The sequence below is a fragment of the Bombus pyrosoma genome, linkage group LG6 (genome assembly GCF_014825855.1).
Source record: "Bombus pyrosoma isolate SC7728 linkage group LG6, ASM1482585v1, whole genome shotgun sequence".
NCBI classification, from domain to species: domain Eukaryota; kingdom Metazoa; phylum Arthropoda; class Insecta; order Hymenoptera; family Apidae; genus Bombus; species Bombus pyrosoma.
Window position 1 is genome coordinate 492,041 of NC_057775.1, and position 13,454 is coordinate 505,494.

General features: G+C 33.1%; 2 protein-coding genes across 2 annotated transcripts; one reads left to right on the forward strand and one right to left on the reverse strand.

The window, feature by feature from the left end:
• Window positions 1-14: 14 nt before the first annotated feature.
• Window positions 15-10,994, reverse strand: LOC122568106. The gene is made up of 7 exons (XM_043727470.1): window positions 5,179-10,994; window positions 4,857-4,987; window positions 4,707-4,765; window positions 4,440-4,630; window positions 3,606-4,061; window positions 3,104-3,226; window positions 15-2,880 (listed from the first exon to the last, which is right to left on the reverse strand). Exons 1-7 carry the CDS (start codon window positions 7,944-7,946, stop codon window positions 222-224), a joined length of 6,387 nt encoding a protein of 2,128 aa, XP_043583405.1. The 5' UTR covers window positions 7,947-10,994; the 3' UTR covers window positions 15-221.
• On the forward strand, window positions 10,015-13,370 carry LOC122568385. The gene is made up of 5 exons (XM_043728062.1): window positions 10,015-10,019; window positions 10,077-10,251; window positions 10,861-11,023; window positions 11,831-12,052; window positions 12,331-13,370. Exons 1-5 carry the CDS (start codon window positions 10,015-10,017, stop codon window positions 13,368-13,370), a joined length of 1,605 nt encoding a protein of 534 aa, XP_043583997.1.
• The last annotated feature ends 84 nt before the right edge of the window (window positions 13,371-13,454 follow it).

A 13,454-nucleotide genomic window follows, 5' to 3' on the forward strand; every position in this document is an offset into this window, starting at 1 on the left:
ATGAATCAATTTTATTTAAATGAAAAGTTTACTTAATATTAATTAAATATTTTTAATTCAATCATTTACTTAACAAAATTATTTTTTGTTAAATTTTGTAATTAACAATAGACTAAATGTATATAAAGTGTAGACAAGAGAACTAACGATACAACATTCACAAACTCGAACAGGAAAAGAACGATATAAATGAACAATACAACACAAAGCGACACCATAAATCACAAAACCTCGCAGCTAATGGTAAAATTTAAACACCAGAAAACGACAGAGCACAACATACCGTAAACTAAAATTAACAAATTCTCTGTTGAGAATACTGAAACCCGTCTTTCCACTTTCACAACTTCCATTCTCATATCTCCGCAAGATTCTGGCTCGCATGTATTTGATATTTTCGTAACACACTCAATTCTCCCGAACGTTACATCATCGACCTTGCTTATCAAAAATTCCATCAAAGATGCCACGTTTCTCAAAACAACGCTGCTGGACGACTTTTTCGGAATTCCCAGGTCGACTGTTCTAAAACTGACTTCACTGAAGGAAGTATTCGTTGGTAAATTAACAACAGACTCAAAACTGTCTTCTTCAGATTCGCTGTTGACATCACTATGACGATCCAAGCATAATTCGCTCAACGCTGATGTAACTTCCGCTTGTCTGAGGTCCTTAAATATTTCGATAACGGCGTTTCTACTGTCGTCTCTTTTTTGCAAAATGATCTTGACGGCGCTGCAGCTTCTCGACACGCTTTTCGATTCCTCCTCGCACGTTTTACAAACTTTGCTTATCTTCTCTTTTCGTCTTGATTCTTTATTTCGTTTCTTCAGATTGTTGTTTAATCTGCGTTTGTAGATGTCAAGGGCTTTGTACACGTTCCGAGCTCTGATAACGGCCACTTGAAGGGCAGCTACTATTCCACTGGAAACTATCCTAACAGGAGACTGACCTTCCTCTTTATTTTTCTCCTTAATTGTCATGGACGAACTGTTGGATGTTAATGATATTTTCGATTCGTTGAAACGTAGTTCATCCACCGCGTCATCCTTTTTATAATTCGGTAAAGATTCATCATATTCCTCGCGCATCTGATTTAATAAATTTTCAAACACTCGAGAACACTCTTTCGATGAATGTTTCTCAATTTTATTCGTCTTTTCAATGTCTGTAGACTTTACATCGATTGATTTTGTAAAAACATTTTTGGGATCTTTGTGCAAATCGTTTTGTGATTTGGAATCTTTTGAATCTTTATGCATTTTCGATCCTAAATCTTTCTTTTTAAGTTTAGTTACATGTTCGACAGTTACAGACTTGTAAACATACGACTTTCCTAGCGCTTTTGGGGAACTGCGGTTAAGCGACTCTGTCATTGAACACGCGTTTCTTCCTTTCACTTCCGTTTGCGTTCCCGTAGCTTGCAATTCTACCGACGTTAAAGCGTCCTTCTCAGCAGTAGACTGCAAACATTTGGATATCTTACAATGATTAACAGTCTGAGAATAGGCGTCGTTATTGTTTATAATTGTACACGTAGCAATATCTTTCGTTTTTGGCAAAGAAACTTCGTTTAAATCCTTCTCATCGTTAATAAAAGTTTCAGATTTTCCGATATTTTTTCTTAAATCCTTCTGAATATCTTCTTCAAAATTTTTGTCCAATTTCTCTTCCCAAGAATGTTCTTCCTTCAAAATCGTTTTCTTTTCAAAATGTCGACTATGTTCTATGTAAGAAGGTACATCCGCGAAGCTGATAGATTTCTTTTTTAAACCTTTGCAAGTTTTCTGTCTATCCTTTAGATATCTTTCAGCTTTATTTACCAAATCGACGTCAATACCCTGATCGTAAAGGAATTCCTTTAACATGCTCAATGATACTGCATGAGAGTTTATTCTCGTTCTCTCCTTTTTCATAATCGATGGATTATTGAGAATCTTCGACTCCGTACTATCACATTTCTGTTGCTTTCTCCTATTATCGAGGAATGAATTGTTATTCTCTTGACAAGTGTCGTTCTCTTTGGATTTTTCATTTTTTTGTTTTAGTTCTGAAACATCTGGCGAAGAAATAGCGTTGGAAGAAGTTTGACAAGATTTCGTAGCTTCTACCTTGACACGATCGACTGAGCTCGAATTAATATCCATAACACAACTCGTAGTAGTTCCTAAAGCAACGCTTAACTGAGCTTTTGACTGAAAATGTTCGAAATGTTCATTTGTTGCAACATTTTCTTCAACGCTCGTATTTAAAACAGGAATAACATTTTTTGGTACAATTGGTATCAAAAGATTTTCAGGAAGATTTTCTGAAAAGTTCTTCGCTATCTGATGATCTTCTTGAAACTTCTCCTTCAACTGTACTTCGTTTAACTGACTTTTTTGATATTGCTCAGAATCGATATCCCTCGTAGGCTCCTCTTCGTTAATTTTCATTTCTTCTTTAACTGTGATCGGTTCACTCGGCTGTTTGAAAACTTCGTTTGTTTCCTCTTGAACTTGATTGTTATAACAGTACGTTGGTTTCTCAACATTTTTTCCTTCGTTCTTCTCTGGTGTAGCTTTAATGATTTCTTCGAGTGCTCGAAGAATTTCCGATTCTCTTGTGATTCTTTCGTTGATAATGTCACACACTGACGCGTTAGTATAATTTTTTATGCCCCAGGCAGACTTCTCCGATTCATTGAAATTTTTTGATGGATGTCGCAATGTTTTCGGTTTTGGTTTCGCTCTGGGACTAGCCTTCAAGCTTGTGCTACTTCTTTTGCCTGTCGTTTTCAAAATGTCAATGGTCAGTTTAGGAACAATATCTTTGTGTGGATATACCTCGGTAGACGGTTTCTTCTTAAATTCATTTCCTACTCGTCCATGCTTCTCTTCTCTAGATGAGTAATTTTCGTTAACGTTAAAGTATTTTTATTATATCACGCACTAAATGTAATTGAAAATCTAGGAATCTAAATTATGTAAACACGATATAATAAAGAAGAATAAGAAGTATTGTCTTTAACCGACGCTATGATTCTTTTCAAAGGAAACAAAAAGTTTCATGTAAACAATGTAGTTAGTTAAACAAACAAAAATTATATATAATAAATTTTTACTGGATGTAATTGGACATCTTCGTCATTCGTTTCCCGTTATCGTCTATAGTTTTCTCGACATTCGTAAGATTTGTCTTTACAAGTATATGGTCCATTGAAGCTCCTCGTTTATGCGCAGACGTCCTATTAAGTTTAACAGATTTATTAAAATAATGAATCAATTGTCTTATTTTAAAGACATTAATTCGAATAACTAAATCGAGTATAACATAGAAAATAACAAGCATGTATTATCGGTAAGTCAAAATTGACCTACTTTTCATCCAAGGATTAAGGAGAAATGAAAGATCATTATTAATACAAAATTATAAATGTGAGTAATTTATTACAATGCGTTACAACATTAGAGTCAGAATTTTCTTAAACCACTAGAAGTGTTTTTCTCGATTGAAACAATAGTGAGATCGAGACAGGAAGAATTCCATGTTCTCAGCTGAATTAAATTACGGATTATGCAATTCTTCAATATTTTCTGTTAGATAGGAAAAAATGTATTATTTACTTTGCATTTTCCGGATACGTTTTCTCTCTGACACGCATCGCTGGACGAGTTTTCTGGCTCAACGTGGTTGCACTGTTAAAAATAGGAATTTTGGCCGCACCTCCTGGCCTCCAAGCTGGTTGTTGATTACTAGAAGCACGTTGCTTCTGACGAGACATCGATGACGATTGCTTACACTGATTTGAATTCGTACTCAACACTATCTTTTTTGGTAGTTTCCCTTTTTCTGGATGGCGATAATTATCGGCCATTTTTTTATCGGTAACAGTTGTCTGCGCTTCGTACAGATGCTTTTCTTTTTCCACGCATCTTCCAGGGTTTAAGCGTTTCGCGAATTTGCACTGTTTCAAAGAATTGACGGAATTTGAAACTACCGACATTTGAGTCTCCACAGTGCTTTCCTTTTTCACAAGCTCTGATTTTATATTTCTTGTCCGAACGGTACCAATTCTTTGTCTGAAATGCGTGTTAACATTTGTTAAGTGGCATTTTATAAATAATACTACCTAGTATTGAATGATTATCATCTATTTTCTTCCTCCATCATTTTTTCCTGATTATACCGAGGACAAGATTATAAGTTGAAATATTTGTGTAGACTATCCTTTATAGAATGTATAGAAATAATATGTTTAATTAATACGTTTATCTTCGCGTACAAATAATTATTGAACATGTATTTTATTTATATAATAATATAAGAGTTTTTGAAACATTAGCTCATGAAGAGATGAACAAGAGCAAGACTCGTTCAACTTTATATCCGAGTATAATAGTTCTGCATATTTATTTAGTATATTTATATTTATTTATTTAAATCTGTTATAGAATTACTTGGCGTCATTAATAGAAGGGCTGTTTACTATACGACGTGGCAATTTACATCTTCCTAAACTTGTAACATTTTCTTTCTCTTCATTTTCGGACATTGCGTGTTTCACCAAACGTGAAATACCTTTGATCAAAGAAAATATCTCTCTCACCCAATATCTTGAAATTAAGATCGTTTCGTTCAAAATACTCCTCTATAAATTTATGAAAAAGTAATTGTTCATAAGTAAGAATAGCAGCAAAAAGGTATTCTTATATTTTAAATACTACTTTTTTGTTAATATGATGCCCTTGAAGTAATTCTAATTGCATTTGGTCGACGCGTCGTTCTGCAACGCAAATTTTATCGTATTTAAAAATGAATGACTAATTAACTTTTAAATTACATCAAATAGATTTTCAAGAAATATATAAACGAACCTTGACTTTCTAAAGTTGTTCTATTAATTTTTACAATTTTTATCATCTCGACAACATATTTCGCCAGCAGGTTAGTCATTTGCAATTCAGCTTCGTGGCTATCGTTCGAACCGTGAATGTAACTCTTGCACCTGTTTATCGTAATTTTTTAAGCTGTTCCAAAAGTAGAATCAACGTAAATAGAAATTTTTTATGTCCTTACGTTGTTTAGCAAAAAGATCGAAGTTTAATAAAAATTGATCAAAAGCTTTAAAAATGATCTAATCGATGGGAAACAATGTTAATATTTCGAAAGAAACGTTCATTCATTTTTATTTGATACCTAGTGATGGTTTTGTCCAGTAATTGTAACATCGCCGTCGGATTGACAGATTCTATCGAAATTGAGACTTGTAATTTCATCCGAAGCCGTTCCATTCGTTGCCAATTGCTCGTCAATCGCTCGTGAATCTTCGTCAACATTTTACATACGTTCATATCCTCGTAATCAATGCTATCTCGTTTCGATTCTCGCATAGCTATTTCATGATTGTTATCGTTAATCGCGATTCCCGTAATTTCCTTATCAAAATCTGCAGAATCTCGTTCTTCTATATTTTTATCGTTGATTATCGATGATGGAACAGTTTCGCTACACGACAAATTTTTATCGCCGACAATTACATCCTTATCAGTATCATTACTTTTCTGATTTTCTTGCTTTTCAGCAATTGTCTTGAGTTTGTTCTCTTTCGACGAGTCTACGTCCGCGTCTTTTTCTTGAAGATTTGATTTTTCTTTTAAATGATTTACGCTTTCTGAGGATGATAAATTTCTTGAATCTTTAAGATCCTTAGATCCGTTATGCTGCAACGTTGTTTTCGTAGCTTTGCTTTCGTTCAAGTTCATGGAAAATTCTTTGGTCGCGTTGTCGCCGGGCGCATCTAATTTACTCGAATCAAACTTCAAATTATTTTTTTGACATTTTTCTTCCACATTTTCATCTTCTTTTTCAAATGTGGATGAAACATCCATTCTTGCAGAGTCGACGTTAACGATAGACTTATGAAGTTTTGATAAATCTGAGTTTTCACCGGCATTGAGCTTGCCATTCTTCGTACAGAATTTTTCTGTATTATTCAAATTCTGTGACAAAGGAATCGAATCAACGACGTCTCGATGTTTTTCTTCAGAAGTTTCTTCCTCAATTAAAATGTTCTTTTCTCCAGTCTCTGTTGTTGCATCATTTGCTAATTCAGTGCATTTTGAAGAACTGGAACTCAAGAATTTGCAGCAGTTTCCATTAGCAAAAAGATCATGACTTTTTGTCACTCTTGACAGAGCAGGAATTGAATGAATATTATTTGATTTATCATCACTATTTTCTTCGTTCCTTGATGACAAATCCTCCTCTTCCGTTGAAACAATATTACGCATATCCTTGTTACATTCCAAAGAATGTACGTCTTCGATGGCGTTAGGATCGTCACCTTCGACGAACGATCTTTGTAATTTTAACACTTCGGCGTCATTTTCGAAAGTAGACAAATGACTTAGACTGAACGATTTCGAACGAATAGATTGCCTCGCGTTATGTTTTTGCGTATCGTTAGACACTTCAAATTTTTCGATATCATTCTCTCCGTTTGTTTTCTCAATCTTTTCCTCTATACACGATTTTTCAATCGCATCGAAAATTGTAATCAAATTTACATCGTGATTAGCTTGAATCTTTTCCGACGAAGATGTAGAATCTTGTCCATTCATTTGCATTATTCCAATTTCTGCGTGACTTGTGTTAGCAATACGATTTTCTTGATCTTCAGTTAATTTAAAGACCATATTTTCTGATACATTTTTCTTGGAAACTCTACCAGCTGTACTGTTTTCTTGCCTATATCTTTTCTGAAAACCTTCGTTAGTTTGACTATTTTCTTGTATGTATCCTTTCTGCAAATCTGCGTCAATTAGACCATTGTCATGTATGTTTTTCTTTCGAGGATCTCCACTAACTAGAACATTATTTGCAGCGCATTCTTTCTCGACATTTTCATTCGTTCGACAATTTTCATGCGTATATTTTCCCTGAAAATTTTCACTAGTTTCATCTTTCTTTGGTCCATGACTTTCCTGTAAATCTTCGCTAATTACATTTTCCTGTCTACATCCTTTCTGGAAACTTCCATTAATCAAACAATTTGTTTTATTACTCTTCTTCTGCAGACCAGCACTGCCCTGACCACTTTCCCGCGTGTATCTTTTCCGAGAAATTTTATCAACATTATCACTACACTTAACGCTTTCCACGTTTTTGCTATCGATCGTACGCATTTCTTTCTTCGATATATTCAACTTTATCTTCGACGATAGAATCTGATTTTTCTCGGGCACGATTCTAAACTCTTCGTCGTCTTCCTTTGGAAGAACTCTCATCGAACACGTTCGCTGATTTATATCAAGTCCTGTATCTAAATTATTTTCACTGCTTCTTCCTTTCTTATTCGAGAAAATTTCCACTAATTCCAAAGGATAACTAAAAAGCGTATCTCCAATAGCTCTGTCCTCTACATTTCGTATTCTTTTCGAAGAAACTTTATCTTCTTCCTGCAAAGAAGAACCAACGCAGCTTTTTTGCGTCGTTGGATCGAGAAGGCTTAATCCAACATCAATTTCAACGCTTGCTTCGAAGGGCTGATTACCTTTATTCAAAGAATGTTTAGGAGATGTGACTTTTCTCGAAGAATTAACGGGTTCAGAAAATTGATTACTTCCGGATACTGTTTTTTTAAAAGATGTTTTTGAGTCTATCTTAAACACAGTGGTACTTGAAGAAACATCTTCCCCTTGCAGCGAAGAGACACTCTTCGATGTCATTTGAAAATGTATTTCGTGTGTTTCGTCGGCAAATTTTTCTACAGAACAATTATTTTGGTTCGTGGAAGTGCTGCAATTCTTGGTGCAACTCTTGGGCGAATCTTTAGTATTACCATAGAATTCTTCGTTTAAAGAAGCCTGCTTCATCATCAACTCGTTTATCCTTAGAATTTCTCGGAGCATGTGCGCTTCGTAGAATAACGCTTCGTTTTGCGTGGAATTGTTATCATTTGGCATCGTGGACAATGCCGTTCATGCGGAATCCAGTCAAACAATAATATTACCACGTTGCAGAAAGGAAACAGCGATATGATGAAGAGAAATAAAATATTTTATATCCGGACGAACATAATTTCGGGATTAAGGTTAATGTGAAATTTGGTATGTGAACATTATGTGTGCTTTCAAATGTTCTTTGTAATTAATTAAATTTCGAATAGGTAACATTTGCAAAGCGGATGTGAGCTTCATTTTCGTTCCATATTGGACGAATGTATTGCAAAAGGCAGTATAGAATAAATTAGAAAAATTGTAATTATATAAAAAGTTATGTGCCAAATAGAATATATGATATATTCTACTATGTAATGTACGAAAAATAAAATGCAGCAAAGTATAATATGTATAGTGATATAACAGTATGATAACGTAATAAAAGGCAACGTAAAGATTAAGTATAATGAAGCAAAGCAAAATATAACAAAGTGTAATAAAATAAAATATACTACAAGCTATAATATATTTACAATCACTAATCAGTATTCAGACAATCAATAATATTGTAAAAAATATTTCGAGGTTTTCAACGAAAATAAGGTTCGTCAATAAATATTAACAGTATTGTATCGACAATACATATTTCGTATATCGAGAGTCTGCTGGAAAGATCCTTTTATTCGATATAATAAAACACAACGATGCGATAAAATTCGTTCTGATAATTAATTGTGGCGTAGTGAAAAAAATCAGAAATAAAAGCTACGTAGTTTTTATGTTAATCTCCGGAAGTAAGGTACGTATTATCGCAAACACCCCATATCACATGGAAACATATCACATTGCCATTTTACCGTAAGTAAGTGTACAATATAAGAGAAAACGCAACAGTACATAAAAGTTATTAGATAGATCATGCATTTTTCATTCTAAAATAGATATCACTCTGGAGAATATCAGTAAAAAGACTTGGTCATATCTGGGTCAATTGATTAGTCCTATTACCTTTAGTGCCATTTTTATTTAGGGAGAGCGATCTAAAAATTCTAGAAAAGCAATTGAAAATGATTTGCGTGTAAATTCTATGGAATATCGGGAATATTTCAACGATATTCGTAAATCTGTTCGAAACTAGCTGCGATTGTAACCCTACAGCACTGAAAACATTGATAAAAAGCGAATTTTATTTTGTTTTCTGTATACGTCACTTTTGATGCAATATTTTTTACCAGGTTAAGAACAGAAGGATAATTAAATAAACGACTATATCTTAAAACGTAAACGGAATAGGAGGACTATTTCTGGAGCTGGCGAGGATTTTCGAAGGATTTCCAAGTTGCTCCAGATTGCACTGCGCTCCAACATTTTTGCAATTGTATCCTGAAACCGAGGGGGATCATGATCGTGAAACCAAGCGGATCAATGGATTGTCCGTATTCGTTAAAGAAACAGAGCAACGTATAGAACACAGAGAGATTCCGCAGAGAACCGATAAAGCCAAGTATACAAAGTATAAATATAAAATATTAGATAAAGAGTTTTCCTTTTTTGCCATGAAGCGGTTTAATTCCATTGAGAAAAAGATCGTATTAAAGGCATGAAATTTATCTAACCTTTTGTTAGAGGAAAAGAAATAGAGATATATTGACCATTTAAATTATTGTTTTGAATAAAACAAATTTTTGCCATTTTATTAGACAGATAAATATGAGAAATTGAAAATAACTGTTACAAGTAAATTAACGTATTTCAGCGACTGTAAGAGTTGGTGTAGATCGATTTGGAGTTCGACCAAGAGGAAACGCGTTCGTACAGGGCCGATCTTTCACAAGAAAGGAGGAAAGGTCGTATTTAATTTTCAACACTTCGTGAAACCGGAGATAATCATCGAGGAATACACTCGCGTGAACATTTACAACAAGTAATATTTAGTCTTCTAAATGAAATATAATAAAGATTAGAGAAGACATTCTTTCACGGTAAGACTAATTAAGCTTTTCTTTGTAATGCCGATCAAGCGAATGCATTAAGCGAAAAAAAAGATCTGTGATGTTAGTACGAGAACAATGGAAATTGGAGTTTTGAAAAAATGAGGTGTTGCACGAAACGGTGGTAGGTTCTTCGAAAACACTGATTTCTGAAATTTCACAGGCCACGTCTAGTGAAAATTAACAAGAAAGAATCGCCGAAATCTGCGTCGTGTATTCGCGAAAAACAAGTTTCTACGGAAGCGATTCTTCGTCAAAGCAAATCTAAATGTGAAAAGACACGAACGAATATCGATGCTACGGTCGAAGAAAAGATAGCTGGATGGAGGTTAAAGAAAGTTAGATATGTTATATTGAGATTAGTATCCAATATACAATAATGAATAAATATTAATAAAAGTATTATCACGGATCAGCATATCTTGTAAAATTCTATGTGACCTTGTAGAAAGATTTTTTATTCAAATTATTTTGTAAAATATAAGTACAGTTGTGTAAACCTTCAGAAAGAAAACGAAAAGAAAACACATATAGGGGAGCAATATTTGTTTCAATGTTATAATTATTATCTTATTATCAAGCCTAATATCACTTATTTATTTTACTTTTCCTGGAAGTGCTAGAATTAATTCTTATATCGATTGAACTTTACATTTATTTGGACTTTAATCTCGATAATCATATTTTATAAAAACATTGCATAGAGAAACGTAAATTACAGCGATTTACACAGAATTTTATAAGAAAATCTGTGTAAATACGGAGAAAATCTGTGTCAATATTCTTGTTCGTTACTGTATGTAATTGTTCCCAAAAAAAGTGTTTACTTTTTAATTCTCAGTTTGCTAACTTTATCATATTTATGTATATTGAATAAATATTTGCATCTATTGTTTCAATGTGAATTGTTTATTCAAAGCTATTAACATATCGGAAAATATTCATAGTCCGTAGAAATCGTGCAAAAGAAGACAAGAAGGACTCCAAAAAGAGTTACAGCAACGCATAATTTTGTATACGAGTTCAATCCATTTGGAAATCCAACATCCGCTTCCAATAATTCAACGACAGCGAAAGGAATTCGAAATCTGTTGAATGTTGGAGAAGGAGGTATAGTATACATATATACGTATATACAGGGTGGTTGATAACTGGTGATTCTACGCGAAAAAAGAAGTCGAAAATATAGAATAAAAATTTTTCGTTTGAGGTTTTGTTTTCGAGAAAATCGACTTTGAATTTTCGCTCGGTACGCATGCACCTTATCACGTCTCGTTATAACGGATCTCACTGTAGATCGTTGTCTCGATGGATATTATCGCAGTTTAAGCTTGTTTTTGCCGTAACGGAAAATTAAGAATACATAATGAAATAATATGAAGTAATCATAAAATTTATTATTACAAAAATTACTGAAAATGTTGTCCATTCTGCCGAACACATAGTTCTGCTCTTCTAATTAAATTTCTATGAACATTCTAACGTATTCGATTGTTTTAAAGTATGAAAGACTACAATAATCTTTTCTTTCAATTGCTCGCAACTTTCGATTTCTTCAGAATAGACAATTGATTTAATATGACTCCATAAATAAAAGTCAAGCGGAGTTAAGTCAGGAGAGCGTGGTGGCCAAGCTATTGTTCCAGCTTGGAACAATACTATTCAAAGTCGATTTTCTCGAAAACAAAGCCTCAAACGAAAAATTTTTATTCTATATTTTCGACTTCTTTTTTAGCGTAGAATCACCCCCTTTCCGCTTGTACCACCAGTTACCAACCACCCTGTATATATAACTTTGCGAAAGAACAGGATGCTATTTTATTTTAAATAAAATTTGACCAAACCTGACAAATGATATGAATTTCTTTCTTTCTCTCTTTTTAATTAAAGATGTATATTTTCTTATTGTGTTTGCAGATTCGCTTTTCAGACATACAAATAACACGCAAAATTTCACTAATGTTCGGCCACATACCACGGCAGAATTACCAAAATTGCACTCTCGTAGCGATACCCTGCGAAGAAATTCAGCAGGACATGAAAATATAACTAATTATGGGAAAACTGCAAATTTACCTACGATAAAAAAGCAGGAAATAGGTGACGAGCTACGATTGGCTAAAGCTCGTAATGAAAGACGTAAGGTTTTCATGCAAGTTATTTTTAATTAACATACGCTTGCATTGAAATTAATATATAAAATATTTAAAAAAATTAACGATTCTGTATATTTTTAGCATCTTTTTAAATTAGATACATTTTAAAAAGTGATTCTAACTTAGAAATAAAAGATCATTTCCAACTTATTTTTATTTATTTATATCATACGTACACTTCAATGAATTTTTTCATAAATTTGGTTTTTGCCAGAATCAAAACGTTCAAATTATAATAATGTTAAAATTCTGATTTTCCAGGAAAGCTTGCCAGCAAAATTGATCAAGAAGTTGAAAAAGTAAAATCAGATTGGCAAGCATTACGTTCGAATAGCGAATGGACGCAAAGTAAAAATTTTGCAAGTGACCGAACGAGAAAATTGTATGATACACTAGAAAAAATGACACAAGAGATAGATAAAATGCAAAAATCCTATTTGGATCCAAAATCAAACCAATATTTGCACCGAGGCGCAATGAAAGCCTTAGATCCTCCAGATTTATCTTTCGAAGAAAAGGCGGCGAAAGTTAAAAACATGCTGTTCCCTAAAGAGAATAAAAAAATAGTTGACGGAACATTGAATAATCTATCAAACACGTTAAAAGGTAGTTTATCAGGCGTAGTTTCGTCAAAAGATATACCCAATAAAGAAATGGAAAAGAGATCGCTTCTTTCCAATATGCAATCTCAAAATGTTAAAAACGGTACAAAATTAAGTAACACCTTGCCATCGAATCTTATTAAGCGAAATACAAGTGCAAATAATCGGAAAAATTTAAAAAAGATTAATTCTGATACTGAACAATATTTGAGCAATTATATTAGTGAAGCAGAAAAATTTTTTGTTAATAAAGAGGAACCAAAAATTAAAGAATTAGAAATCCATCCAGAAGATGTATCAGATATACTGAAAAAGTTGAATATAAATTCTGTTGATATATTTGATATTGCTAATAATTCTGAAGAAGATTCTCCATTGCAGAGTGTGGAAAGAATGGGAAGTAGACAAATGCAAAGTTCTGTACAAACAATTATAGATCAAAAGATTGGAAGTGAAAAAGTAAAAGAGGAAGGAACTACAAAAATTTCGTCATTAAAGGAAGATGATCATTTAACAGAACATAATAATGTGTTAAATTATGATACTTCCATTCAAACGAATATTAAAGCTATACATCGAGACAATGTTTTTATAGAAATGGGTTTGCACGCATTGAATAATAATTATCCTCAAAATGCTTTGATGCGTGTTCTTCAGTCTGAATATCTAAAAAAGGATAGAACATTGAAACCTATGTAGAACTTTAGATATTAGCAATATTAGTAAAACTAAAATACATTCCATAAAATTGAATTCACATTTGTGATTAAATAGGATTATATA